General features: G+C 41.5%; 1 protein-coding gene across 1 annotated transcript; it reads left to right on the top strand.

Moving 5' to 3' along the window:
• Nucleotides 1–26929, top strand: rpap1 (RNA polymerase II associated protein 1). Its single transcript, XM_061743755.1, has 27 exons — nt 1–57; nt 3463–3665; nt 4487–4635; nt 4787–4879; nt 6423–6603; nt 7439–7603; nt 8066–8296; nt 11024–11139; nt 11251–11349; nt 11467–11568; nt 11661–11828; nt 12527–12706; nt 12791–12925; nt 13013–13183; nt 15268–15425; nt 16065–16235; nt 16319–16514; nt 16634–16743; nt 17463–17667; nt 18762–18908; nt 19090–19232; nt 19520–19952; nt 22411–22529; nt 22619–22850; nt 23981–24157; nt 24716–24772; nt 26595–26929. The coding sequence occupies exons 2-27, from the start codon at nt 3467–3469 to the stop codon at nt 26742–26744; spliced, it is 4287 nt and encodes a 1428-aa protein (XP_061599739.1). The 5' UTR covers nt 1–57; nt 3463–3466; the 3' UTR covers nt 26745–26929.
• Nucleotides 26930–27867: the final 938 nt, after the last annotated feature.

Here is a 27867-nt window from a genome sequence, read left to right on the forward strand (position 1 = left end):
TTCCGTGTGAACTGCTGACTTGTGGAATTTCTTGAGGAATTCAGCTCATATTTGACGGTTAGCGTGCAACATTATACAATATTTTAAACCAGATTTACAATTACTGTTACGTGATACAATTTGTTATTATTTAGGAAGATTTCTCTCTGAACAAATTGCGATTAAATGTTTCTAGTCAACGTTCAAGTAGCGTGTCCTTAGCGATGAAAACTCAGCTACACGTGAAAACAGAAAAGCATAACTTTGGAGGGATGTGTGCAGTTTAGTTGTTTGATCTTTATTCTCTTACTAGATACTGCCACGAACGTCTATCACATTGAAATATAAATACATATTGAAATCACAGAATACTTTTGCAACAGTCGTTGATGTGCAAATCAACAACGCTATAAATAAACCAAATGTGACACACGACTCAGGTTCACAGCTGGAATGAGTTTCATTACATCCAGTGTTGGGCAAGTTACATCCAAAATATAATACATTATATATTACTAGTTACTGTCATTTGAAAGTAATTAGTTACATTACAATATTACTATATCTGAATTGTAATGCGTTACACTACTTGTGTATTACTTTTGAGTTACTTTCAACAAAATAGCAAAAAAAGATAAATCTTGTCCCACTGGCAGATTTTTCTACTTATTTCAAGTGAAAATTTACTTGAAACAGGTGAAAATTGTCAAATAAGTTATTTTTCTGGTGTTATTTTTCTGGTGATGACTCTAAATGTTGAAATAGCAGTAAAACCACATTCATTGATGAAATGACATAAGGGATGGAAAGGAGGGATGGCAGTTTTACAGGGGGGATGATTTGGACCGTTTTTATTTCAGGGGGGATGATTTGGACCTTTTTTTATTTCAGGGGAGATGATTTGGACCGTTTTTATTTTAGGGGGGATGATTTGGACCGTTTTTATTTCAGGGGGGGATGATTTGGACCGTTTTTATTTCAGGGGGGGATGATTTGGACCGTTTTTATTTCAGGGGGGGATGATTTGGACTGTTTTTATTTCAGGGGAGATGATTTGGACCGTTTTTATTTTAGGGGGGATGATTTGGACCGTTTTTATTTTAGGGGGGATGATTTGGACCGTTTTTATTTCAGGGGGGGATGATTTGGACCGTTTTTATTTTAGGGGGGATGATTTGGACCGTTTTTATTTCAGGGGGGATGATTTGGACCGTTTTTATTTTAGGGGGGATGATTTGGACCGTTTTTATTTCAGGGGGGGATGATTTGGACCGTTTTTATTTTAGGGGGGATGATTTGGACCGTTTTTATTTCAGGGGAGATGATTTGGACTGTTTTTATTTCAGGGGGGATGATTTGGACCGTTTTAATTTCAGGGGGGGTGCCATCACATCACCCCTCATCCCCCCTCAACTCGAATACTGCTCACACGGAACTCAGAACTTCTTCATAAATAACTCCCAGAGAGAAAAAAAACACCAGCAAGCTAACAAAGAAACCAATAAAGCTCTCAGAGTTAACAAAACGAACCAGCAATCAACTCGCAGCTGTTTTAACCTCTCCTCCTGATGGGCTGCAGGTGTGGTTTAAGGCTGATTTATGGTTCCGCGTTACACCAACGCAGGCCATACGCCGTGGGTTACGCGAACTACTGCGTACGCTACGGCGAAAGCCCTGCGTCGATTTAACGCGGAACCATAAATCCGCTCTCACAGCGCGACTGACTGTGAGCCCGGCTCGTGCAGCTCCTCGCCGACTCCGCGCTCATTTAATAAATGTATAAAGCCCATATATTAATAAAGCCTCACTTGGCCGGGCCCTAACGCTGAGACCATGGTAGATTTAAGTTACACGCGGACACGCCGCACTGTTGACTTTTCCCTGCCGGCTCTGCTCACTGAACAGTCCCCACACAAACAGTGTCCAGCGGCGCTACGTTCCGCCGCGCCGCGTTCCCAACGCTTTTTTCTGTTGTCGGGATGTCTCGCGGACGCGGTGTTGGTGAATTCTTTAAAAAACAACAGCTAAACGGGTTAAAATGCGTTGTAACGCGCGTTACTTAGATTGTAACGAGTAAAATATTACCGAAAATTTATTAGTAATGCGTTATATTACTGCGTTACAGCAAATAGTAATACATTACTGTAATTGCGTTACTTTTGTAACGCGTTACCCCCAACACTGATTACATCACTTGGTGTGAAGTCTTAAACAGGGGTAGGGAACCCTGGTCCTAGAGAACCGTAGTCCTGCATGTTTTAGATGTTTCCCTGCTTCTTTACACCCTGATACAAAGGACTGTGTAGTCCATGTTCCAGACCAAATATCAGTACCACTCCAGGTGACCAAACTTACTTATGATTTTTGAAAATATCCATGTCTGTAGATGATATTTTGGTATGATAACCCTTCCCGAGTGGCAGCTGTATCATAGTTATCAGCTCATGAAGTTACCATTCCCTTCAGGTTAATTGATCATTCTAAATTGGGTGTATTATACATTTCCTGAATCCTTATGGTCCTGTGAGTATTCCAGTTTTTGTATTTTGTATTTTATTTTTTTTGTATTTTGTGTCTCTAACGTTGTTTATAAATCTAAGCTGGTTCCTTATCTCATTGTGGTGTCCTTTATGTGGTGTATTTGCATGATAAAGACCAGTTTGTGACATTAGCCTAGTGGCTGTTATAGTTTCATAGGAGCTTAATGATGCTCTTCTAGTTTAAGGCTCACAATGACCTGTAACAATGATATAGTATGGGTTTATTATACATTTCCCGAATCTTTATGGTCCTGTGAGTATTCCAATTTTTGTATTTTGTGTCTCTGTTGTTCCTAGATGACACAGGGCTAAAAGATAGTATATCATTTAGGTGAAAATTGTGTAAAAATGTGTGTTGTTTATAGTTTAAAGAGCTGCAGTGACCTCTATGTTGGTCCGAAAGATTCACATCTTAGCTTGAATGAATGCTTAAAAGGTCTCCTTTAAAATGATACTAAAGACAATATTGTGAAACATTGACAGATATCCTGTACATGAGTCTAAACCAGGATATGCACCAGCATCTGAAATGTAATTTTCTGAAGGGGGTGGGTAACCTCATGAGCTGATAACTATGATACAGCTGCCACTCAGGAAGGGTTATCATACCAAAATATCATCTACAGACGTAGATATTTTCAAAAAATATAAGTAAGTTTGGTCACCTTGAGTCGTACTGACAAGTGAAATTTTGGGCTCTGGCCCATGGATTAGTGTCACTAACACACTTGTGCAGACCTGAATGAGAAGCTGATGATGATCATGAATTAGAATCAGGTGTGTTGATGCGAGGAGACATCTAAAACATGCAGGACTGCAGCTCTCTGGGACCAGGGTTCCCTACCCCTGTCCTAAAAGGTCACCACTAGCTGTTTAAGAGGAGATTGGATGAATGGATAACATGATAAACCACTGTCATTGATGTGATGATTCTCTGCTCCAGAGGGATGTTGCGCCGTCCCCAGCCATCTGACTCCGAGGCGGACCTGCTCAGAGAGCAGCAGCGCTTCCTGACCTCTGGAGCTCCAGCTGCCGCCAGCCTGGCCCGCCGCCCCGACAAGAGGAGAGGGGAGGCCGGGGAGGCGGAGGGAGGACGCAGCAGCCAGGAGAATGCAGGGAATCAGAAGGATGTAGTCACCATAGAAGGTTGGAAATGAGTTTTGTGCCATGGGGCTTAAGTATGTAAAGGTGTGTTCTCCACAAGGCCTGATGTCCATCCGTCATGTTTGATGTTTCTGACTCAGACCAGAAGGAGAGCACACATTAGGCCCATTTTAAAATCCTTACACTGGCTACCTGTTAGTTTTCGTGTTGATTTTAAAGATATTTTATTAGTTTATAAAGCGCTACATGGGCTTGCACCAGAGTATATTTCAGAGATGTTTTTATTCTATGAACCAGGAAGGCCCCTCAGATCCTCTGGCTCTTCCTTTTTAGCTGTTCCACAGAGTAGAACTAAAAGATTTGGTGATGCTGCTTTTAGCCGCGATGCTCCAAAACTGTGGAACAGCCTGCCGGAGGATCTGAGAGCAGCTGGAAATGTGGACATTTTTAAACGCAGACTAAAAACTCATCTCATTGGTCTGGCTTTTATGTAGCATCAAATTTTATAGTTTTATTCTGTTTAACATTTTTGGTATTTGTTTTATTTATTTCTCTATTTCTTGTGATGTTTTATTATTATATTTTATTGTTGTGGACTGATTATTTTTTAGCTTTTTTTAAATTTTTTTAATTTTTTTTAGCTTTTTTTTATTTTTTAGCTATTTTCAGATTTTTTTTTTATTTTCTTGTACTTTTATCATTATTTCATTTTAATGAACTATTGTATGTCAGTGTGCATTGGTCTCCCAGTTTTTATTTTTGTTTTTATTATGTTTATTTTTTAGTCAAAATGTTAAGCACTTTGTATTTCATGTATGTGGATGAAAGGTGCTACAAACATAAAATGTGATTGATTGATGTAGATCTTCCAGACCAACTCCCCTCTCTGACACCAGCCCCTCCTAAGAAGTCACGTTTTAAAGCCAGTCGTGTCACCTTTGAGGATGAGGATGTCGAGGTGCGGCTGGACAGACAGGATACTCACATCAGCGCCGTTCTGTCAAGGATTGTTGTAAGTGCCGTTTAAAAAAATAAATTAATGAATAGAGTGACAGGTGTGAACAGGTGACCAGACAGTGTTCCACTTAACAGTATTTGTTCTTCTCTTACTTGACATACATTCTTACTTTTTTGTTTTTCCACAAATACTTTTTTACTCCAAGGAGAGAGACACCAGCTGTGCTCAAGTATCTCTACCAGCTTTCACAGGCACGGCTTTCCCCAAAGTCCAGCACCGCTCACAAACCGGCAATCAGGTAAGAGCTACAAATACCCACTTTAACACCATTACTTTAATGCCTTTTGTTCTTTTTAATACATCTGCAGTGTAAGTATTTTATTGTCAATACATCTACAGCTCCATAATATGTCAGCTTTATTTTTGATTCATTTATAAAACCCACATAGAAACCTGCTTTTGCTCTGTTATTATTCTGAATTGGAAGAAATGTGTGGAGATCAACATGACAACACAATCTTGTCCAATTTAATGAGGGGGTCTGCAGCTCGGACTAGGTCCAAGCCTCCGGCTCTGATCCCTCTCTTCACCCCCTCTGGTGGTGGGACAACAATGAGCATGCTGTATTTGGGAAGACTAGCTTTGTAAATGTTGATGTCTCACAGCATCCTTAACAACCTTGAACCCTGGAACCAGCTGCAGCTGCAGCCCAATCAGCAGTACTAGCCTTCCACAGCTAACACTGATTACTCCAGAGTGAAGGACACGGCAGATTTCAAAGCCTGAAGCGCATCTTCTTTTCAACGGCATAAGGAGCTGTTGCACTTTATTTATGCCAAATGCAGTCGCCCATGAGACTAAATAAAGGTTGAATTATGGTCCGTTTCATGGTTCCTTTTTCAGAGTGAAAGAGGAATGTGGTTATTTACTTATTGATAAGATAAGATGAGATGAATCTTTATTGTCTCCGTTAGGAGAAATTTGTCTTGGACATGAGAGGCACAGGCGACAATCACATTCCAATAAACATAAAAACATAACCCCGAAGTCTTTACCCACATATACAATCAAACCATACTATAGTTAACACACATCAATTCCCACTCCCAGTTCCCAGAAAACCTATTACACACTACCCCTGAGTGGAAGAAAAAATTATTGCACAGAGCCCACATTATTGCACAAATGACCTACACAAGAGAGACCTAAACATTATTGCAGAGCCCGACTGAACCTATTGCACAAATGTCCACATTATTGCACAAATAACCTACACAAGACAAACCTACAACCTACAAGAGAAACCTACACATTATTGCACAAAGCCCAACTGAACTTATTGCACAAATGTCCACATTATTGCACAGACGACCTACCCAGAGAAACCTACACATTATTACACATTTCTTTCCTCACGACACACACACACACACACACACACACACACACACACACACACACACACACACACACACACACTTCATCTCCTACTGTTCAGTAGTTTGATTGATAGTGGGACAAATGAAAATGTATACCTATTCAATTTACACATAGGTTGCCTGAATCTTCTGCCTGAAGGCATGATCACTGAATAAAACAGGCTACCACTTGTTTGCTGACTGTATTTTATTTATCTTTTTGCTTTCCTATGTTGGAAATGAAAGCCTTTACAATGGAAAAAAAAAATGTAAACCTTAAAGTGTAATGAAAGGCTTTTGGATCTGCTGTGTGTATATACAGCAGAAAGTTTACAAACTGTGATACTTGAAGTAAACAACCTTAACTGGGGACATGGCTGCAGTAATACTGCGTATACGGAGGTTGTTTGTCCTTCTGTGTAGGTACCACCTTCATCGACTGGAGGAAAGAAGAGCATCTTTGCTCGTCAGATTGCTGCTCAGAGATTTAAGGAGGGCAAGACGGTATTGGAATCTTCACCTAAAGCTTCTCAGACTCAGAGAGGGCAGAACCTCCCCCCAGAAACATGGATCGATACCGATATCAGTGATGCTGCTCATGATCGTAAGTAGTATTGGTAGTTTCGACGTGTTGTATTCACATGAACTTTAGGCTCCATTGAAAAGCCGGTATGTTTTGAGTTATATGAAGAGTCGTTCAGAGTGGGCGTGCACTGTTGCCTCACAGCAAGAAGGTTGCCGGTTTGAATCTGTTGAATTTGTATGTACACCCTGTGCGCCAGCTTCCTTCCACAGTTCACAAACATGTATCTCACGTTAATTGGTTGTGATGGAAAATTCAACCTTGGCTAACTTGATTAAACCAAAACTGCTGAGAGCAGCAAAATAATAGCCTTGGCCCAGCTAAATGTACAGACTGGAAGTCTGCTCAAAAAAGATTGCCACTGGCCTTAAAGATGTTTTTGTCGACTCGATTCGTAAGAATGAATCATCCTTTGTGCCTTAAAATCATTATGCTTCCTCTGTTTCATTGCCATTCTGCATAGAGATGCCTAATGTAGGTTCTGACCCTTTTGCATGCAATAGCTTAATTAAATCTACTCAAATCTGGCTCATCTCCAAAGTCTTGTTCTTGGTAACTTAGACACTCAGTTTCAGTCCAGTTATTCACCTAGTTGGAAAGAAGGTATTATAGAGCATTTGATGGGGTTTTCCACGATATTGGTTATTATAAATTGTCCATAAGAATAAGTGTGAGCATGTGTAGGTGTTTGTCTTTACGTGTCCCTGAAACACTGGCGCCTTGTCCAGGGTTTACCCCTGACTTTTGCCCAAAGAGAGCTGGGATAGGCTCCAGCAGGAATAAGCAAGTTTAGATAAAAATCAATTCATTTGACCAGACACATCATTTTCTTTCTCCCCTGTCTGCTGTTCTCCAGAATCCCCTGTAGTGTCAGGCTCCAGGTTGGTGACGGGTCAGGGGCTTGGTCGCTCAGAAGGCTCGAGAGAAACTATGAGGATCCACAAGGAGAACCAGGCCAAGCTGGAGGAGATGTCTGGGTCTGAGATACTACAGGAGCAGAAGAAGCTCTTGACTCAGCTTGGTAAGCAGCAGTACTGAGCAACAGTGCTTGTAATAGCAACTAATAAGACTAATGGGGTTGCTGCCTTTTAAAAGTCATTAGTCACATTATGAAGGTACTTCCCCCTCAAAAAAAGTACTTATTGTTTGCATCTCTTTCTTGGGTTACCTACTCCTGAAGCTTATATTGTTTATATTGATGCACATAATAGCTACTCACTGATTACTTAACATGTAACACTCAAGGGTTATCTTTCTTGTTACAAGGGAAAATAGATCATCTAAGTACTTTTAATGTATGACCTTCTCAACTGGTAAGCAGAAATCTGGTGTATATCAGTGCAGGGAAAAGAAAAAAAGAAAAATCTGTTTTGAGTTTTAATGATTGAATTCTGAGTAATACAATGCTTAAAACCATTTTCCATGTTTTTTTTTCATATCTTTTTGAATACTGCTAACGGCATAATAAATGTCTGCTTCCCAGATCCCAGGCTGGTGGAGTTTATCCGATCCTGCAAAGCTCAAAGTGTGCCGTCATCCACCTTCCCATCCGAACAGCCTCGGGACAAAAGCGGCGATGAAGATCTTCCTGAAAATGTGAACCAGGAGTCCTCCCATGCTTCTGCGCTGTTACAGAAACCAATAGATGTGGAGATGCAGGAGAAAGAGGAGGAGGAGGAGGGAGAGCTGCTGGAATCGTCACCAGCGATGACGGGTACGATGCATTCAAAGCTAATGCTTTTATCCTGTTGCTGATGCTGCTGGTAGAAATGAGTCAGCAGCAATTAAGTTGGTGTGTGGATATACGACGTTATGTTGCACTGCAGCAAATCCTTTCCTATTAGTCCTACTTTTTTATTGTCCTTTTACTGTTTCCATTTTCATGGAACTGGTTTCCGGACATTTGTATGTATCTATTTGATTCTTTCATTTGAAAAAAACAACAACCTTATTTTAATTTAGACATGGACAAAAATGGTTAAATAATTTTGATGAGTTATTTGGAGCCTTATTGCGAAGTTGAAGTTGAAACATCAAAAACATTTCATCTGTGAATGATCTGTGTTGTCGTGCCCTTTTATATTTTTTAAGATATATCACTCTTTAATCAAGGTTTTGGACTGTTTTTGAAATTACAGCAGATGTGTGTTGAATACTCAGATGAGCAGCAACGTCACACTCAATTTTGAAAAAAGATTATTTGATATGTATAAACATATGCAGTTTGGGGAGCCATACAAACTAGTGATGCACCGAAATGAAAATTTGTGGCTGAAACCGAAACCGAAAATAATAATAAACACCTGGCCGAATACCGAACAATACCGAACATGGTTCTTCAGCAGTTTTTCATTTATTTTGCCAATTTTTTCACCATTGCATAAATCAAATACATTTGATTTAGCCATGCTTTTCAAAGAAAAAAATCTTTTACAAAATTACAAGGTAGAAAATATTTATTGAACATAAAAAAATGAAAATGTTTTAATTTCCCAGCATTATGTTGTTTTGGTTCCACCTCTTATGGGGTTAGTTTTTGGTTGGCCAACGATTTATGTAGTGCGCAACGTTACGGAACGTAGCGGCCAGTCTATTTCCTTATATTACAACGCCGTTATTAATTGTTCGGTTTTTTTCCCCACTTATTCCACCGAACACCGAAAGTGTTTTTTTGCCATTTTCGGCCGAACAATTTCGGTTACCGAACAATCGGTGCATCACTAATACAAACACTTGTTACGCTTCAGTATGAGTTATCACATAAAGCTAGCCCCTGTCCTGTTGGAGACGGCTGTAAATGGGAGCGGTGCCAGACCCAGTTAACTAGGGACAATTTGTTTCGTGACCAGGCTAAAATATAAACATCCCAGTGTAGGAACTTCAGTCTCACGTTACCCAGAGTTTTAGACTTTTGGCTCTCAAGTAAAGCTCAAAGAGGTCAAGACGAAAGACTGGAGCTTTAATGGTGGAAGGATATTGAGTGGTGTGTGTCGCTCATCAGGACCCTGATGATTAGAGCTGCTCTTTGCAGTTTGTGTTGAAGCAGTCTTGGCCTCTCCGAGACCTTTCCCCTCTCCATTCACTTTGGCTTTATTAAAGTTGTGCCAGAGAAAACCTTTTTTCTTAATAGATAAATCAGTAGCCCCTTTCACACAGCCAATTCGAGGCGGGAACGTTGCGCCTTTAAGCCGCCTCGCTGTTCTGTGTGAAAGTCACGGAGGCGGAATGGGGGGGCCAAGTGGCCCCACCAATAAGCCGGCAGCGGAGGTAGTCACAGAGCCGTCACAGAGACGAAACGGGGTCTGTGTGAATGACACAGCCGGCATGCCGGCATGCCACTAGACGCTGACGCTGTCGTCACGCCTCTGATTGCGGAACGCCGGCATGCTGTGTGAATTTACAGACGGGAGCGGCGTTATGCCGGCGTTGTATGGTTCTGTGTGAACCAACAAAGGCGGCGTATTGGCAGGACTTCTTTACACCAATATTGCGGAATCTCTGTGTGAAAGGGGCTAGTGAAACCCAGACTGACTCCCATTATGTCTGAACCGTGGCCTGAATTGATTCTACTAAGTTTGCAATTACGTTGGCATCATTAGAACAACCTTGAGTCGTCTGTGGTGAGGATTTATTTTATTTGATAGTGTTTACCATGTTTGCTTTCCATAATCTGCAAGACACAAACTCTAGAGGTTTCACCCTCAGACAGCACCATGGAAACCACAAACTCTGCAAATGGTTTACTGATTGAGCTTTTCGATTCTCAGTCCATTACCCATCGCAGCTGCCCCAGTGGTGTAATTTACAATATCTGCTCCTGTTTCCATCCGTCCATTATCTCTGCCCGCTTCTTCCTATCCTGGGTCACAGAGGTCTGCTGGAGTCCAGCACTCTTCAGCCGGAGTTCAGAGGAACACCTGAAACTGTCACCTCTTCCTCTCACAATAATGGCAGCACACTGGAAATTTTAAACTTCATATTATTTGTTTGTCCATCTGAGGGACATTTTTGGGGTCTAGTTTTTCAGAAAAAAAAAGAACTACTCTATTTCATCTGTCTGCTTTCTCTCCCTCCCGTAGTATACAAGGCTGAGTATTGACTTCCCCATGTGTAACAAGCCTAAACGGAGCAAGAAATAGATAATTATTGCAGATGATTTAACCAGGTCTAACAGATTTGTCATCTATGGATCACAGAGAGAGATCTTAGACATATTTTTTGCCCTAATAAAATAACAATCAATACGATTTATAGGGCATAAATGTTTAATGCATTGGGAACCTTCCACTTAACAGTCTGTGCTAGTTTTGGGTTAAGAAGCAAACAGAGGACACCACAGCTCCTCTCATGAGTTGGAGACGCATCTCATGGCTACAACAAATAACACAATAAGTGTTGTAGTCTGTTTAGACTCATGTTGCATTTCTTTGTATAAATGTAGTGGAGGACCTGCCAGTGAAGCCCCAGAAGAACTGGGTCCACATGAATAAGCTGGAGCCGGACAAGCTGGAGTGGATGAGAAACTTGCCCGCGCCCAGAAAGAAAGGCACCAAAAAGGTAAAAGGGTGCATGCTACGTTTTTTGCCCATTTTTCTATTCAAGTCCATGTAAGAAGCGTGTCAGCTGTATATCAGTCAACACATTCAGTGCTTTCTTGTGTCCTGACAGGCCATGGAGGCTCGTTTTGACTTTGCAGGGACTTTAATCCCACCCACTGAGGATCTGCCCACCCACTTAGGCCTGCACCATCACGGAGAGGAGCCCGAGGTCAGTCACAAACATTTTAATACTTTCTATTTCATTTCTTTATGTTTCTAGTTCCAGATTAACAGATATAACACACACCGATCAGGTTTTTCTTTAATGCTCACCATGTCTCCCCAGCGAGCAGGTTACTCCCTGCAGGAGCTCTTCTTGTTGTCTCGGAGTCAGATCATCCAACAGAGGACGCTGGCTCTCAGTACTCTGGCCAATATCCTCTCAAAGGTACACAAATGCTCAGGCACAGGTTGTATCTCACATGACTGCCCAGTATTTTGCTGGAATGAGTTTTTCAGGCTGCGTTTTGTCTCGTGTAGGCTCGTTCTGGGGAGTACGCGTTGATCCTGAAGGGCAGCGTGATGTCCACTCTGCTGGACGCTGGCCTGCTCTTCCTGCTTCGCTTTGCGCTGGATGACGGGGTGGAGGGGGTGATGTCTGCAGCAGTGCATGCCCTCAAGGAACTACTCGTGTGTGCACAAGATGAGGTGTGATATTTAAACGATAACATAGGGCTGGGCGATATATCGAGATATATATTGATATATTTTCAAACGCGATATGGTACGAGACAATATCGTTTATATTGATTTACATTTTTTTTATGATTTTGATATAGCTTATTTTGTGACAAATTGACTTGAATGTTTTATTTGAGATTTGCACAAATGTTTTGTTATTTGCACAACTGTCAACCTCAGTGGAAAAGTCTGCCTGTTACTGTCTACATTGTATTAATTGCACAGTGTATTTTAATTTAATTGTTATGCAGGAAAGGGATATTTGTTTTATTTTATTCAAGAAGCATTTTTATTCTATATATGCAGGCAGTTTATTTTTATTTCATTTGTTAATAAAGGTACCTGTGTGACATTTGGCACGAGGCTTTGTATTAAAACTTTTTTTTAAGGGTTTGCCTCAGAAAAAAATGAAGCTAACAGAGATGCTATGCTATAATGCTTTGGGGGAAACCCCAATTATGGCACAGAAAAAATATCAATATATATCGAGTATCGCCATTCAGCTAGAAAATATCGAGATATGACTTTTGGTCCATATCGCCCAGCCCTACGATAACAAGATAAGGGCCACGTAAGACTCAGAGATTTGATTGTGAAGTCTGTCTCACACAGAATAAAGCAATGATACCGTGTGTTCTTCCGGGCCTTACTGGGTTCGTTTTCAGGAGTGTTTAGACCAGACTTTCTCCTGGTTTCTCGGTTTGGCCTCTTTCCCACTGCTGCCATCTGCGCAAGAGGAGGAAGATGAGGAGGATGAAGGTCTGGAGGAAAGCATGAAGGAGACGGCCAGAGAAAAGGAGGAGAAGAAGAGTGATTACGATGTTGCCACGCAGGACGTCGTCAAGGTAAACAAGGAGTTTCACATGTAAAGTCTTGCATTGATGTTGTGTAGGCAGATCCTGACTGGTGACTGCTGGTCCGTGTTTCAGGGTCTGTTGAAGATAAAACTGCTTCCCAGGCTGCGGTACGTTCTCGAGGTCGTCCGACCGTCTCCTCGGGTGGTTCACGACATCCTGCAGATCCTGACACGTATTGCCCGGCACTCTCTGTCATCTGCCACAGAGGTAACAAGAGCAACACAGAAACATTTACACATTTACAAATGAATTCACGGGATTTCTGGTTGACTGTTCAGCGTGTTTCACTCTCAGGTCATGAACTGTCCTCGCCTGATGGAAACGGTGATGGCAGAGTTCCTTCCCGCTTCCTGGACGAACTCGTCTTCACCCAAACCTCAGTCTGTTTATGGACTCCCGCTAGCCGGTGCGATGAAGCTCCTAAGAGTTTTAGCTACATCTGGCAGACATATTTGTGCCAGACTGGTAAGTTTTACTGGAAATGTTGACTGATTTATGCAGTTTGCTGCTTTGAGCTGTCATCGGTAACACTTAAATACTGGGATTAAGTTGGGATTGGTTATGATGTGGACTCCATGATTTGACAAACTAAATAATAGAAGGAAAAATAGAAATTGTAGGAATATAGAAGGATTTCCTAATAGAGAAAACAATCATGTTTACTAATTTTTAAAACTTATTTACACAGCATCTTGGTGTATCCGTTTCAGAAAAAACGGTTACTTCATCAAAGGAAGTCACATGAAGTCATTTGAAATAAAATGCTAGGAGAAACATGTAATGACTCGTGTGCCTTGATGAGTTAAAAGCGTTTGATCAGACACTCAACAGTTAGATTTCAGTGACTTCACATCACATTCTGAGTAGTGACAAAATTGGAAAATGGTGTATCGGCCTAGGTTTTAAGTTGCCAGGGTAACGGCAATCTTAACGGTAAATGCAACTGAGATTTGATCCAAGCTCTAAAGGTTTTGTGCCATCAGCGAGGCATTGAACTTGATGAAAGATATAAAGTTTCTGACTGTGTGATGCAGCCACACGTTTCATCCTCTCTTTGTGCTCCGCTGCGCTCCTGGCCTTTTTATTTCATACGTTTCCACATGAAGCTTAATGTTGATTGATGTTTTTATTATCTGCCAAGAATATACGAACATTACATATATGTGGTGGATGTAGGCTAAAGTCCTAATATGATTTCTTAGCATGTACCAAACTAACGGCAGGAAAGAGGCAGACAAGGATGTGTCCATTCTCACGGGAATAAAATTATCTCATGACCACGGTGTTTGATGAATTACGGGAGGTCATTTGCAGTGGAATTTTTACTCTATGGAGCACTCCCTTGGTAATTACTGCAAATTACCAGAGGTCCCCAGATGATTTTAATCCCGTGCAAATGTGGCATTGGATTATGTTCCAGTGACAGGGTGAGGTAGAAGAAAATAAATCTGTTGCGTAATTCATTTTCATTAGTTAATATTCAGTCACATTAACATCTGTTATCTACGGTATAATTTCCGCCAATGTTGCATTAAAACTCTTGGTTGTTCAGAATGCTGGAAAGTGACTTGCTTTGCATTTTAATTATAACTTCTTCTCAATAGCAAGTTTCAGAGTCCATTAAAAAAACAATATCTTCCTAAAATCTTAAGTTACAGTATAATTTCTTTATGTTTTAAAATTATATTATAAACTGAAGCCTACAAGCTATTTGGTAAATTGATAAAAATTTTTTGCAGAGGTCAGGGTGTGTTTTAGAGGAACTGTTGCCGTCAATCAGGAAATAAGATGCAGTTTACTGCTGTGATTTGTATTGTGGGTTTTGATCAGCAATAAGGGCGTGCGTTAGGGCTGGGCGATATGGACCAAAAGTCATATCTCGATATTTTCTAGCTGAATGGCGATACTCGATATATATCTCGATATTTTTTCTGTTCCATAATTGGGGTTTCCCCCAAAGCATTATAGCATAGCATCTCTGTTAGCTTCATTTTTTCTGAGGCAAACCCTTAAAAAAACAATCAGTTTTAATACAAAGCCCCGTGCCAAATGTCACACAGGTACCTTTATTAACAGAGATCTGCACAATATCAAAATGTATAAAACAAATGAAATAAAAATAAACTGCCTGCATATATTGAATAAAAATGCTTCTTGAATAAAATAAAACAAATATCCCTTTCCTGCATAACAATTAAATTAAAATACACTGTACAATTAATACAATGTAGACAGTAACAGGCAGACTTTTCCACTGAGGTTGACAGTTGTGCAAATAACAAAACATTTGTGCAAATCTCAAATAAAACATTCAAGTCAATTTGTCACAAAATAAGCTATATCAAAATAAAAATTTTTTTTTTTTTTTTTTTTTTTAAATCGATATAAACGATATTGTCTCGTACCATATCGCGTTTGAAAATATATCGATATATATTAAAATCTCGATATATCGCCCAGCCCTAGCGTGCGTTCACAAACATTCACAGAAAATCAGGGCTTTGTTACGGTTATCATCATTAGTGTATTTTCTCATCTTCTTGTCTCAGTTAAACTCCCTGGGAGTGAGGGAGCGGTTGTCGTGCCTGCTGAGTGCTGAGCCGGGCGAGCTGCTGCTGGAGCCGAGCGAGGCCCTCGGGATCAGCGCTGAGGCCTACCGGCTGTGGGCCGCAGCCGCCGGCTACGGGCAGGCCTGCAGCTTGTACCTGTGAGTGAGAGTCCCCAATAAACTACTTTCAGGATTTAACTGACAGTCTTCAGTTAAGGAGTTAAAGATTCTCCAGGACCAGATACAGGGCAGATCTTCAGCACAAAGCATATGGACACCAGAACGTTAGCGAGGCTGCCGCCTCCTTCAGCTTTTTTCTTCTTTTTTTCCCACACCAGTTAAACTTAGCTGCTTCTCCCCTTTTTCTCGAAAATTAAACTCAAATTATAGGGTTAAAATGGTCTTTTTAGTTTAGTTTATTTGTTTTCACATATAAAAAACATTTGTAACACAATATAAAAGTAGAAAGAAATGTGAAGGAGAAAGCCTAAAAACCCTCCAGGGGCTTGAGAAGTGGCTTTCTCAATTTACATACATCCAGAGCATAGGAAAGCAGATACAATTTATAACAAATGGGGGGGCGGGGGGCAGTAAAACTAAATACAGAAACATTAAATAAAAATCAATAAAAATGATAAGATTGGGTACACCTGGTTAAGTTGGAAGACCGTATGGGAAGTATTTATTGTTTAAAAGAGTTGATTTTTTGAAAATTTGCATCTGCAAGTAGAGGTTTAGTGTAGTACTTAGTGGCTCCTAGTAAGTTTATCCTAAAGACTGTCACCTTTGTTCCCCCAGAGACCTGTACCCAGCGCTGGTGAAGTCTCTGCAGTCTGTCCATCAACTCCTGCCCTCCTCGAACCCTCTCTTGCCTCTGCAGCTGCAACGACTCCTGGCTTTGCTTTCTCTGCTCACGCAAGTTACACACACTGCTGGTTGCCATCAGGAGCTGGCGGCTGGGATGGTCAGGTAAAGACGGGAGACATTAGGACATCTGAAACATTGTTGATTAGAGACATCTGTCTACATGCAGCCTTCTCTGCCTTTCCCAGTGCTCGGGGAGAGGAGTGCCCCCCTCCGCCCCCTGTGTCGTGGAGTCACGTGACTGGCTTGCAGCCCACCTTGTTGGGGCATTTGAAGGGTTTAATCAAGAGTCTTGACAATCCAGTTGAGAGAGACAAGAGTCTGGCTTTGATACCAGCGTACCTGGTCTATCTAGAAGCGTACTACCATCAGCTCTCCATGCAGGTACCGGAGGGCCTGCCATCATTCTTTACATGTGCAGGAAACCTTTTCCCTTGTAAATATCTAATAAAGGAAAGAGTTGAACTTGTAGTATATATTTGTGTTTTTGTGATATCCAACAGAACTGTTTCCGGCCAGTTGAGACTCTTCAGGAGCTGGAGCTCGTGACGTCTGAGGTCCTTCTACCACTCCTTCATCACAGTACCGTGCAAAGCTTGATAAAGAATCTCGGGTACGCCTGAATCCCTGGTGACTGATGAGGTTGCTCTTGTCCTTTTTTGTTATCACTAATTATGTTAGGTAATATAATTGGTCTAATTTTTTTTTTAAAACACTATATTTGACATTTTTTCAATTATTACAACAATACGGTTATATCTGTTAATGTACAATAAAATAAAAAAAATGAAAAAAACACACAAGCATAGCAGACATAAAGATACAGAGACAAAAACAACAACATAATAAAACAATACACACAAAACTCAAAACAAAAACAGAATCCTCCAGTCAATCATCCAGTACAGGTCCCAATGGATTACTCCTTATAAAACGCATAAACTGTCCCCAGATTTCCCAAAAGTCAACAGATTTCCCTTTCATGGCATATGTCAATTTCTCTAATGCAAGACAATTTGAGAGTTCTTTGTACCATTGCTTGATGTCTGGTTTGTCTGGGTTCTTGCAAAACAATGCTATTGTATGTTTCGCCTGGAGAAGAGAGTAAGTTATCATACTCTTCTTTTTACTGTTTATTTTGAAGTTATCAGGAAATATACCTAAGATACACAATTGTGGACAAATAGGAATATCTTCTGAGATAATCTGGGATAAGATACCATAATTGGTCTAATTGAAGCGGCATCTCCTACACTTTAACCTATAACTTTGTTCTTTGTCAGTTACACTTTAAAGAGGACTGTTTTGTTGGTTTATTTTTGTTATCATTAGGTCTTCCTCAGTGGTTTGCAGTGGTCCGGTTCCCCAGTCCAGCCATCCAGGCCCAGAGATTACTCCGAGCCTCCCGGGTTTGGCCTGCTCTGGATGGAGGGATCGTCCAGGGCCGGTCACTCCCAGCTCCCCCTTCCCTCTTTTGACAGGACTCGGAGTCCTCTTGGAAACGATCACAGGGATCCATAAAGGTCTCAGCTGCAAGGTAGATCTTCTTGAAGTGTTGAAATGAATAGTATGACCTTAAAAGCAGCTTATAGAGGGACGCATACGGCCTCATCAATGAGTCAAGTTACAATGTCCTGGCATCTCATGATAACGATATATATTTAATCCAGTTTTCACCTTTCTGAAAGTTTTGTCGATTTGTCTTTTTTTTTTGCATCGGAAGGTTCTGGAGTGAGTGAAATGACTGATGGGAGACGTAGTCAGAGCTGGTTTATTTGCTAAAGAAAGCATTTTCTCAGGTTCAGGTTCAGGTTACTTTATTGATACCCAAGGGTAAACTGGTTTTGCAGTCGAGAGTTAAACAAGCAGCAGAAAACAGACAATCAGTTCAGGAACAAGACATTTAAGAAGAACACATACACATAAAACAAGAGATAGCTTCGGCTCGACAGAAAGTGCTGCAGTTCATAAAATAAATATAAGAAATAAAAGACATGAGGCTAAAAAATAATTAAAACACCAAGAGCAAAATTTCCTCCAAGTTAGGAATGGATAAGAGCAATAAGATAAAAACATTGTAAAATACATCGTGCTCCGAAAAGTGACTTGTGCAACTTTTGTGCAAACTACAGCTTGTTCACCAGTGTTACTGCAGCTGGAACAAAGCTGTTTTTATAACGTTTTGTTTTACAAAATGGGACTGACAACCTCCGTCCAGAGGGGAGAAACTGAAATTCACTGTGCAAAGGGTGTAAACTATCATTTAAAATGGTCGTGGCTATCCGCTGTAACTGCCTGGTGTACAGGGAAGAAGGGTTCAGCTGTGGCTCACCTATCAGCTTACTTGACCATTTCACAATTTGATTCAATGCGTTCTTGTTTTTAATAGAAAGGCTTCCAAACCATGACACCAAAGAAAAAGATAAAATAGACTCAATAAAGGCACAATAAAAAAGAATCAATCATAAAAAAGAATCATTCTGTGCTTCATTTACCGTCTCCTTTAATAAAGGAAAACGCTGATTCTGGTTGCATCCAGATGTCTTTTCCTAAATCTTTCCAAGTTTTCTTTTACCATATTTTTTGGATTATTTGACCGTACCCCGTGTCTTATCCTCTACTCCTCTCCAGTTCACCGGCTTCCTCCTCTCGGAGTCGGTCGTTGGTTACCTGCGCTCCTGCAGTCATGCCACTCCCACTCTCTCCCACACCAGAGCCTGGCTTCTTCGTCATGAACACCACCTCCTCTACTTCCTCCTCTGCCTAGCACACCGACTGGTATGTCTGAGTCTGATTTAACCTCCAATATACTCTGGACTGAAGAGCTGATTTATTTATTTATCTTTTGGATGTAAGATTTGTGCACATAAGATCAGTTTATATCTGGGATACATTGTCTTTATTCATTTATTTATGTAATAACTTCACGTCTACTCTGTACTTTTTAAATATCTCTTAGGTTCCCTTTGACCAAGACGTAGCGAAGCATGCCTCCCTGTACCACCAGGTGGCGCTGGTGCTTCTTCCCTGGCTTTTGCCCGGGAGTGAATACATGGCACATGAACTTCTCTCCACTATTATCTTTAGCAAAGACTTCATATCGTAAGTATATAATCAGAAATATACCTCCCAAGAACTTTCACCACATCCTGATTGGACTTTTTCTTCTACTCATCTTCACATAGTTTCCATCAGATTATGTTAGTTGTGGCTTGAAATGTGTGACAACAGATTATAATTTGTCTTACATCTTTTTCAGAAGCTGCATTTCTTTGAAATTGAATGACATTAACAGTTAACACATTTCTACTAAAGTGATGTGCTGCTGTAAGATGGTATTGTTAGTCAGATCTTTCATATTTGTATTTGTTTGATTATTTATTTTAAAGCGAAGGCCACAGCGGAGGACCTGAGGCCGTGGAGCTCGGGGAGCTGAAGCTTCAAGAAGACGCGCAACACCACACCTCTCCCTCTCTCCAGACGGTCGGGGCTCTCCTGAGAGAAGCCTGCGTCCAGCTGCCGTCCATCCGAGGCTGCTTCCTCACTCACCTGGCCCATCTGGAGCCATCGGTTCTCACGTCCAGAGACACCTTTGTTGGGCGCAACCCATGGATCAGTTCCCACCTCCTCCCAGAGCTCACTGGCCCCACGCTGCCATCCGACTGGCCTTTCCTCCCGCTCATCCACCTGTACGAGCAGACGGGGGTGTCTGACGGCGGGGGCTTGGCGGTGGAGCGGCTCCCTCAGGGTTCCCTGCAGGCGGTGACCCACTGTCTGCAGTGGCTGCTGCTGCTGGAGGTCTGGAGGGAGGAAGCTTTGCAGGTACACAAATAAGTCAAGGCAGTTATTCTTCTTTTTAGGGACCGAGCACCAGCAAGGCTTGTGCGAAGCCCTATTGAAATCGCAACGATTATTATTATTATTTTATCCGAAAACAATTGCGTCTTTGAGGCGCATAACTTACTCGAAAAGTTGTGAAACTTGGCACGCACGTCCAATGTGGCGAAAAATGACGTATTCTAATAGTGTCAAAAACGGGCGTGGCCTAATGACTCAACAGCGCCCCCTAGAAAAGTTTGTGCCTCAAGCCCCACGATACAGTTTGACGTACATGCACGGAAATCGGTACACACCTGTATCATGTCGCAACTTAAAGAAAAGTCTCTTGGCACCATGGCCGAAACCGAACAGGAAGTCGGCCATTTTGAATTAATCGTATCATTTTGGTGCAATTTTATGCCATTTTCACGTGGCGTTCTTTAACGAACTCCTCCTAGCAGGATCGTCCGTTCGACATAAAAGATGGTAACGATGAAAAGCTATCAAAATCGTGAGTTTTCGTGAAATGGCGTGGCAGTGGCGCCGTGTCAAACTTCAACGCTAAACAGGAAGTGATACTAGTAGCTGATTGGCCGACATGTGATTCTGCTATAACTTTTGAATGGTTTGAGATAGAGAGTCGTGGGTGGTGTCATCGGACTTAGTTTTGAGTCCTTGACCTCAATTGGTGGAAATTGCACGCGTGAGGTCCCGTTCATCGCTGCTTGCAGCTTTAATTATTTTTATGTTTTTTTACAGCTGTCTGCATTTATATGGTGGGTTAGTGCCAAAGCTAGCAAAAGAAAACTTTATATACATATACATGTATATACAATTTGATTTTAGAGCAGATATAAGTTTTCTTGTGCATATGTGTTTGACAGATTTTGTCAAAGAGGACTAAAATCACAGGCAGTGTGTAACTGATAATGCATTGGTGTGTGTGTAGTGTAGTGTGATGTGTGCAGATGAGTGTATGAAGTTTTGAGGTTATGTTGGATGTAATCATGCAATTTGTGCAAGAGCTGAAACAGTCAGGGCTGAGGAGACATAAAGCAGTGATGTTGACCTTCAACACGAGTTCAGCAACAACTCGTGATTGCAACCTAAACTTGGGTCTGAATCCCAGTTGGTGCTGGTGTGTTGGGTCAGTGTCGTGCAGCAGACTCCCCCACTGCACTAGATTCGCTCTCCAGCCCATCAGGAACCATCCGGCCAGCCAGACCCCCACGGATACAGACAAGCGTAGGCATCGCCCAAGACGGCGGGAAGTGGAAACAGCCCAGGATCCATGGGGGGGCACCAACTAGCAGGGTCACCTGCAGCACAGAGGAGATGCACATAGGTGGGGAGGGAGGGCCACCTGCCCAGAGCAACCGGACCCAGGGGGAATTGTCCACCATGCCGCCCCCCAGCAGGAGGATCCCTGGTCGGATCCCTGACCGGATTTATATCACCATAATTCGTCTGAACAGAACTGTTTCAGGGGGCTCTTGAGTTGAAGTCACATACTCTGACTGAGATGAGCGAAGACTTCCAAATTTAACTGAAAGGGGTTTTTTTTTTTTCTTAGGTTGATTCAAAAGTTAATCTTTACTTTTGAAACAGTTTTACAAAGTTTATTAAACTAAAACATTGAATTAAAGTAAATCAGCAGCACAGTACAGTCAAACAAATACAGATGCAGACACTTGAATGAAGTTGAGTCGAGAACACACTGAAATAATATATTAAAAAAAAAACCCATTTGCACTAAAAAAACAGTCCTCTTTTAAGACAAGTTCAAGTATCATTTCCAGAGACAAACTTTTCTGGGTCCAGCTCCAGTTCCACTGTGATCATTTGTGTTTTAACTGTATAATCCAGTATATTTAAGCTAGATATCCTCAGGAACTGTACCATTCCTTTGGCTGAAAAATGGACGTCTGTTGGATTTCACAGATTTCTTTCTTTTTATAAGAGCGAGACATAAAGACAGACTAAGCTATTATTTTGGTTTAGCATTCACACTTGGCTCCTTGTCCTCCGGTCGACTGGCTGGAGGGAAGTGAGCAGCACTGCTGAAAAAGTGAAAGACAGATGGTAGAGTATAGGGAACGACGCAGTAAATCAGAGGAACTAAAGCCATTTCTTTGTGCTTCATAGCAGATATGAAAGGTGAACAGCAAAATGCGAGGGAATAAGGAACATTAAAGCAGTTGAGACGATTATACCACCACACACTTTAAGCCGGTGATAAGACACAATAGAAAATGTTATTTTCTCATCTACCTACTTGGAGGCATGTTTTTTTCACCTTTTGAATTGTCCTGCTCGCTATGCCCTTGGAAGTAAATAATCAGTAGATTAACCCAAAATGAAAATTGAATTGTGTGTTTTCTTGTGCATTTGTAACCCTGATGAATACTAATCAACAATACTGGGCAAGTACTCGTGATGAGATTTGTTTCCATCTCTCTAGGTGATCCTTCCAGTCGCCAAGCTCGCCCGCCTCTCTTGTGTTTTCCTGTGTTCCAGTGATTTGTTCCTGGAGAGTCCCGTCCAAAAACTGACCTGGGGTCTGTTCAGACTGCTGACCAGGTCTCGTGACATTTTTGCACCAAATCTAAGCCGATGCCTTTTTAAATAGGCTTCAAAAATCCTAATAAATGAAAGTTGTTCCTTCACAGGAGATCGAGGTTGGACTCTTTAGACCTGAATGTGCCTCCTCCAGGTCTCGCCTCCTTCCAGGACTTGTACACAGTCCTCCTGGCCCAGTATGAAGCTGTGTCTTTTGGAGATCCGTTGTTTAGCTGCTGGGTCCTCCTACCCCTGCAGAGGAGGTACAGCACCACCATGAGGCTGGCTGTGTTTGGGGAACACGTGGGCATGCTAAGATCCCTGGGGGTCACTCGAGAACAGGTAGCCTCATCGCCTGTCAGTTTAAATGAAAATATGAAGTGATTTTACAATAGGGGTGTAACAATATATCGTGCCACGAAATTTTGTGATACAAAAAAGTCACGATACGTGTCGTGGAGGTGACAAAATGTATCGCGATATTGGTTTATTAATATTAATATATTGTGTTTACTAGTAACGCGCATCCGACCACGCGTGCCGACCGCGCCTCGACCCGCGGACCAAAATCTTACTACACTCAGAAGAAACTAATCCCGTTTTGGTCCCGATCACGGGACTCTTGCACGGTTTTGAGCTCTGAACTTTTACTTGTGTAAGGCTGGTGTAGAGTTAAGCCTTACCTTATTAAATACAACCTTTTTCGGGTCGTGAGTAGGATAAACATGGGGACAACTTCTACTGAGTTCGAGTGTACTTTAATGTCCGCTCAACAGTGTAGGATTTTAGAACATCAACACAGCACCTAGTGCTGTACTGTGGCGTATCACTCCGCCCAATCTAAAACAGACTAATCACTACAGATAAACTGACTAGAGTCATTATAGTCTCTGATTTACATCAGAATATATTTATAAAATAATGAACCCTGAATTACCAAAATAACCTTCTTAACAAAAACAAATCTCCTCTTACACTTATAAGGTGAACATGAATCAATCTTTTTTATTATGTAAAATTGTATGTATTTATTTACTTTTATTTATTTAATTTTAGTTGTTACATTTCTGGAAAAGAAAAAAGTCAAATCATACAAGAGTATAATATTTTTTTTTGTATGAAACTGAAGATGCATAATCCAAACCTGATATTTACTTTTAGTTCAGTTTGTGGAAAATGGTTGGCCTGGCTTGCTCTTTAAAACTTATAAACTTAAAACAGTTATAAAGCATTACAAACTGTAACAATAGGGCAAATGCACAGCATTGTTTTGTATTTTGTGTCTTTCAAATAAAAGACAATTTTTTTCCAGTCATATGTTTCTCATGCAAGGTTTTTATAAAAATACAGCTATAATATCGTATCGTTATCGTGACTTCAGTATCGTACCGTATCGTGAGATTAGTGTATCGTTACACCCCTATTTTACAATAGTTCTTTCATGTAACATGAGTCTGTCTCCTCATCTGAAGCTGTCCATCTGCATCGAGCGGTTCACCTCGCCACCTGAAGACTCCCTCCCCCTCCTTCGTCTCTACTTCCGCGCGTTGGTCACAGGAACCTTGAAGCTGTCCTGGTGTCCCATTTTATATGTGGTTGCTTTGTCCCACGTGAACTCCTTCATTTTCTCTCAAGATGCTGCGGCGCAGGTACAACACTGCTGTAAACACACGTGTCTATGCATGAAGAAGTTTGTCATAAATACAGTAGCTTCTCTTGATGGTCTAAAAGTGGGGGGTAACTGTTAAGATGCTTTTCCGTGATGTCTTTCAGCAGCCACAGTGAAATCTGAGGCAAACACCCGCATGTGTAATGATTTAACAAATTCAGAGTCTGTATATGCGGAGAGAGCTCGGCAGTTTTACAGGGATCTGAACATTTTCTGCATCTAATATGAACTCACTTTTGCAGGATTGTTAAGGTTGTATGATACTACATAAAAATACTATAAGCAGAGTGAGTACTCCACCAAGCTCCCTGGTGTTCATAATGATAGAAATTCACGCCATGCAACTTGGATTTGACTGTGATGTCTTTCGGATGTAAAGTATTTTAAATGAGTCATATTTTCCAACATTCTTATTTACTCGATCCACACATTAGTCTTAAGAGTAGTGCAGCTGAAAACATTAATTCATGCTGCCGGGACGTTTCAGATGCATCATTAGGGAATATTACTTGAGCTTTATTGGTTTGTTCTCTTCCAGGAGGTGGAAGCTGCTCGATGCAGCATGCTGAGGAAAATCTACTACCTGACTGATGAGGTAGGGCTCTGTTTTTTCCATGCACTACTTGTTTTTCTTAACTCTTCCTGACATGGCTCTTTATACGCTGTGAGATGTTGACTGATCGCCCACCTTCACGCTCTCGCCACATTACTGACAGACTGGTCCGTCTTTATTCAACAGTTTTAATTGGCGATCAGCAATCTGTTCTCAATTGATTCTAGTCTTTTGTTGTTTTTCGGTTTCAGTGCGTATAAATGCTCAAACATGGCATTGTTTATTGTTTTGAGCCTGGCATCCTATTTAAATCCTGCAGTAATTAAATTCAGAAAGTTTAGTGCATTTTTTACATGCGAGCCCTTACTTGAACTCTTGTTTCCACAACAGCCTGCCAGCCGAATTCATGGGTCGGCGCGTCCATGCTGTTTCAGAACTGAATGTTTACATAAAAGAAGCAAACGCCTCAATAAAAGCATGAAATCGGACTTTTGCGTATCGGATTCAGCCGCGTTTTGGAAACACTTTGAAATGTTTATGAGGCAAACATGTCCGAGCCCCCGGGCTCTTTCGTCTACTCCACAATGTGACACAACATCAAATTCAGAGTGACTGCAGTCCTGAGAAGAATCAGTGCTGCGCCAAAAAGACCCAAAAAGGCCTGTGAGAACCAACATGCAGAAGAATATGAAAAAATTAAAAAAATCTGCTGACTTGTTTTGGGGCGACTTTTGTATGGGCAGAGCTAGTAGCAGCTAACCGCTGGAAACATGTGCCGTGAATGTTTAAGCTTTGAATTGATACTGATGCTGATGCCATTACAAGTCCAATCTCATCACTTGCAGACGGTCTGTCTTCGGGATCAGATTTGAGGAATAATTCGGATTCGCCCGGGTCTGAACATAATTCTTGAGATCTCATATTTAATTTGCTCTGGCGGCGTCCATCTGGGCCCCCTCTAATTTTTAGACATTTTCACATGCTATTTCCCGGAAAGGAAAGTCACACTCCTTTATTTCGCTAGGAGGTTCTGAGACTTTCTTTTATTTAAAACCATAATAATCCGGGAAGTTCCCGACTAAATTGCATCCGAACATTTATCTGGCAGAGTCCTTTACTGCCGTCATGTCACTCTTCAAATGTATCATTTGAGTTCATTTGAGTGAACTAGATGTTGTTTAACACTTTGTTGTGTGAAGATTGAGATTGACAGAGTGTGTTGATGAACTGTGCTTTGTTGGTTCAGTTATATTTGAGCGTTTCCGTGATCATTAGTACATTTGGTTCACTGTTTACATTTTTTAACCCTTGTGCTGTCTTTGGGTCAAGGGAGAAATGAAGGAAGGAAGTAGGAAAGGGATTAAGGAAGGGAGAAAAGATGGAAGGAAGGAAAGAAGGGAGAAAGATGGAAGGAAGAAAGGAGGAAGGAAGTAGGAAAGGGATTAAGGAAGGAAAGAAGGGAGAAAAGAAGGAAGGGAGAAAGGAAGGAAAGAAGGGAGAAAAGGAACGAAGGGAGGGAGGAAGGAAGGAATGGAGAAAATAAGGAAAGAAGCAAGGAAAAGCAAAGAAGGTAATAAAGGAACAAATGACGGAAGGGAGGTAGGAAGAAAAAGGAGGAAAAGGGGAAAGGAAGAAGGAAGGAGAGAGCATGGCAAGAAGGAAGAAGGATAGAAGAATTGGGTCATTTTGACCCAAAGACGGCACAAGGGTTAATTTGAGTTCACTCTCTAAGATCTCTGCACATTTACGGCCTTCTAGCTTTCAGAAGTCCCTGTTGGAGCACTGATTTTTTTTCCTTGCATGGAACAACACTAAAACCCCTTCTCTTGCCCTTTCCGTCTCCCTCCCATTGTCTCTCCTCCAGGTGTTGAGGAACCACTTGCTGCTTTTCCGTCTGCCCCAACAGCACTCGCAGCTCGGCTTTGACACGTACGCACAGTTGCCTCCCATTCGGGCGAAGCGTCTGGAGAGAGTTGTGGGTCTGCACGCCAGCAGCTATGACAAAGGAGATTGAGTGGCGTGAAGGGCTGAGATGGAGGTAGAGAATCCAAAAGAATGAATGGAGGGGGGGGGCAGACGGGCATGTCAAAGACTATGAGCTCTTTAAGGGGATGCACCTTGGCTAAACAGAAATGTTTGTCAGAGAAATGTTTCTGGGGACAGTTCCTATTGAGGAAACCCAATCTGAGCTGGACTCCACCAGGGGACTCTCGCTGGAAATGACCTGATGTCTGTTCAGCCTCAGCCAAAGGATCGATGCAGATGCTGAGAAATTGAAGGCAGATGCCATGTGGCAATGTCTTACAGTCTTGTCTTGTCCCTCCTTGTGACTGCAGGACTTTCGCCAGAGTTACTGTTTCTCGTGCTATAAAAATTGCCTGGGACAGTTCTTGGCATACGAGAGGAAAGACAAGTGTCCAATTTTTTTGTTTGTTTTTTAAGTGCCTGAAATGGTTTTTTTTTATTTTTTATTTGTGAATAAAATGTGACTCGCATGACGATGATGTTGTGTGACTTTTGGGTTGTAATCCCTTTGAGGTTCTGTCCTGTAACTCTGTCCTGCACAATCATTTGAAGTAAGTAAGATTAATGGCCAAAGTAGGTTTGAGGAAATTGAAAAATGGGGAACCAATTTAACAGTTCAGATAAAGAGAAAAAGGTTTCCATCTCTTTTTTTTGACTCCATAACTTTCAGCTAGATGAGATGTGGAAAATGCACACGGGGCACCAGCTTGGTTTTTCTGTATTCGCTAAAACGTGCGCCGACTGGTCCCACTACGTGCTCGCATTGGACCACTTGTGTTTTAAGTTAACCTTCCTTTTGAAACCCATTTGATTTTCAATGAAGGGAATTTAAATGCATTAATAAACTATATTTAGGCTACTTCTCTTTTCACCCATCCAACTAATCATTTAATTTCTTTTACAGCTTGTACTGCTAAGGAGGGTAATTACATGCAGTTAAAAACCCTAAAGGATTGGATTAAACACAATTTATTTACTGTATTTGGAAATGCTGGCATTGTAATTCCCATAATGAACCCTCCTGCAAGAAACATGGTGAAAGAACTGAAAGGTTTAACAGAACATGATGCAAGTCTCTGGATTGGGTGGGCAGGATGCCGATCTTGCTCACT

Source organism: Cololabis saira, chromosome 16 (assembly GCF_033807715.1).
Source record: "Cololabis saira isolate AMF1-May2022 chromosome 16, fColSai1.1, whole genome shotgun sequence".
In the NCBI taxonomy this organism is placed as follows: domain Eukaryota; kingdom Metazoa; phylum Chordata; class Actinopteri; order Beloniformes; family Belonidae; genus Cololabis; species Cololabis saira.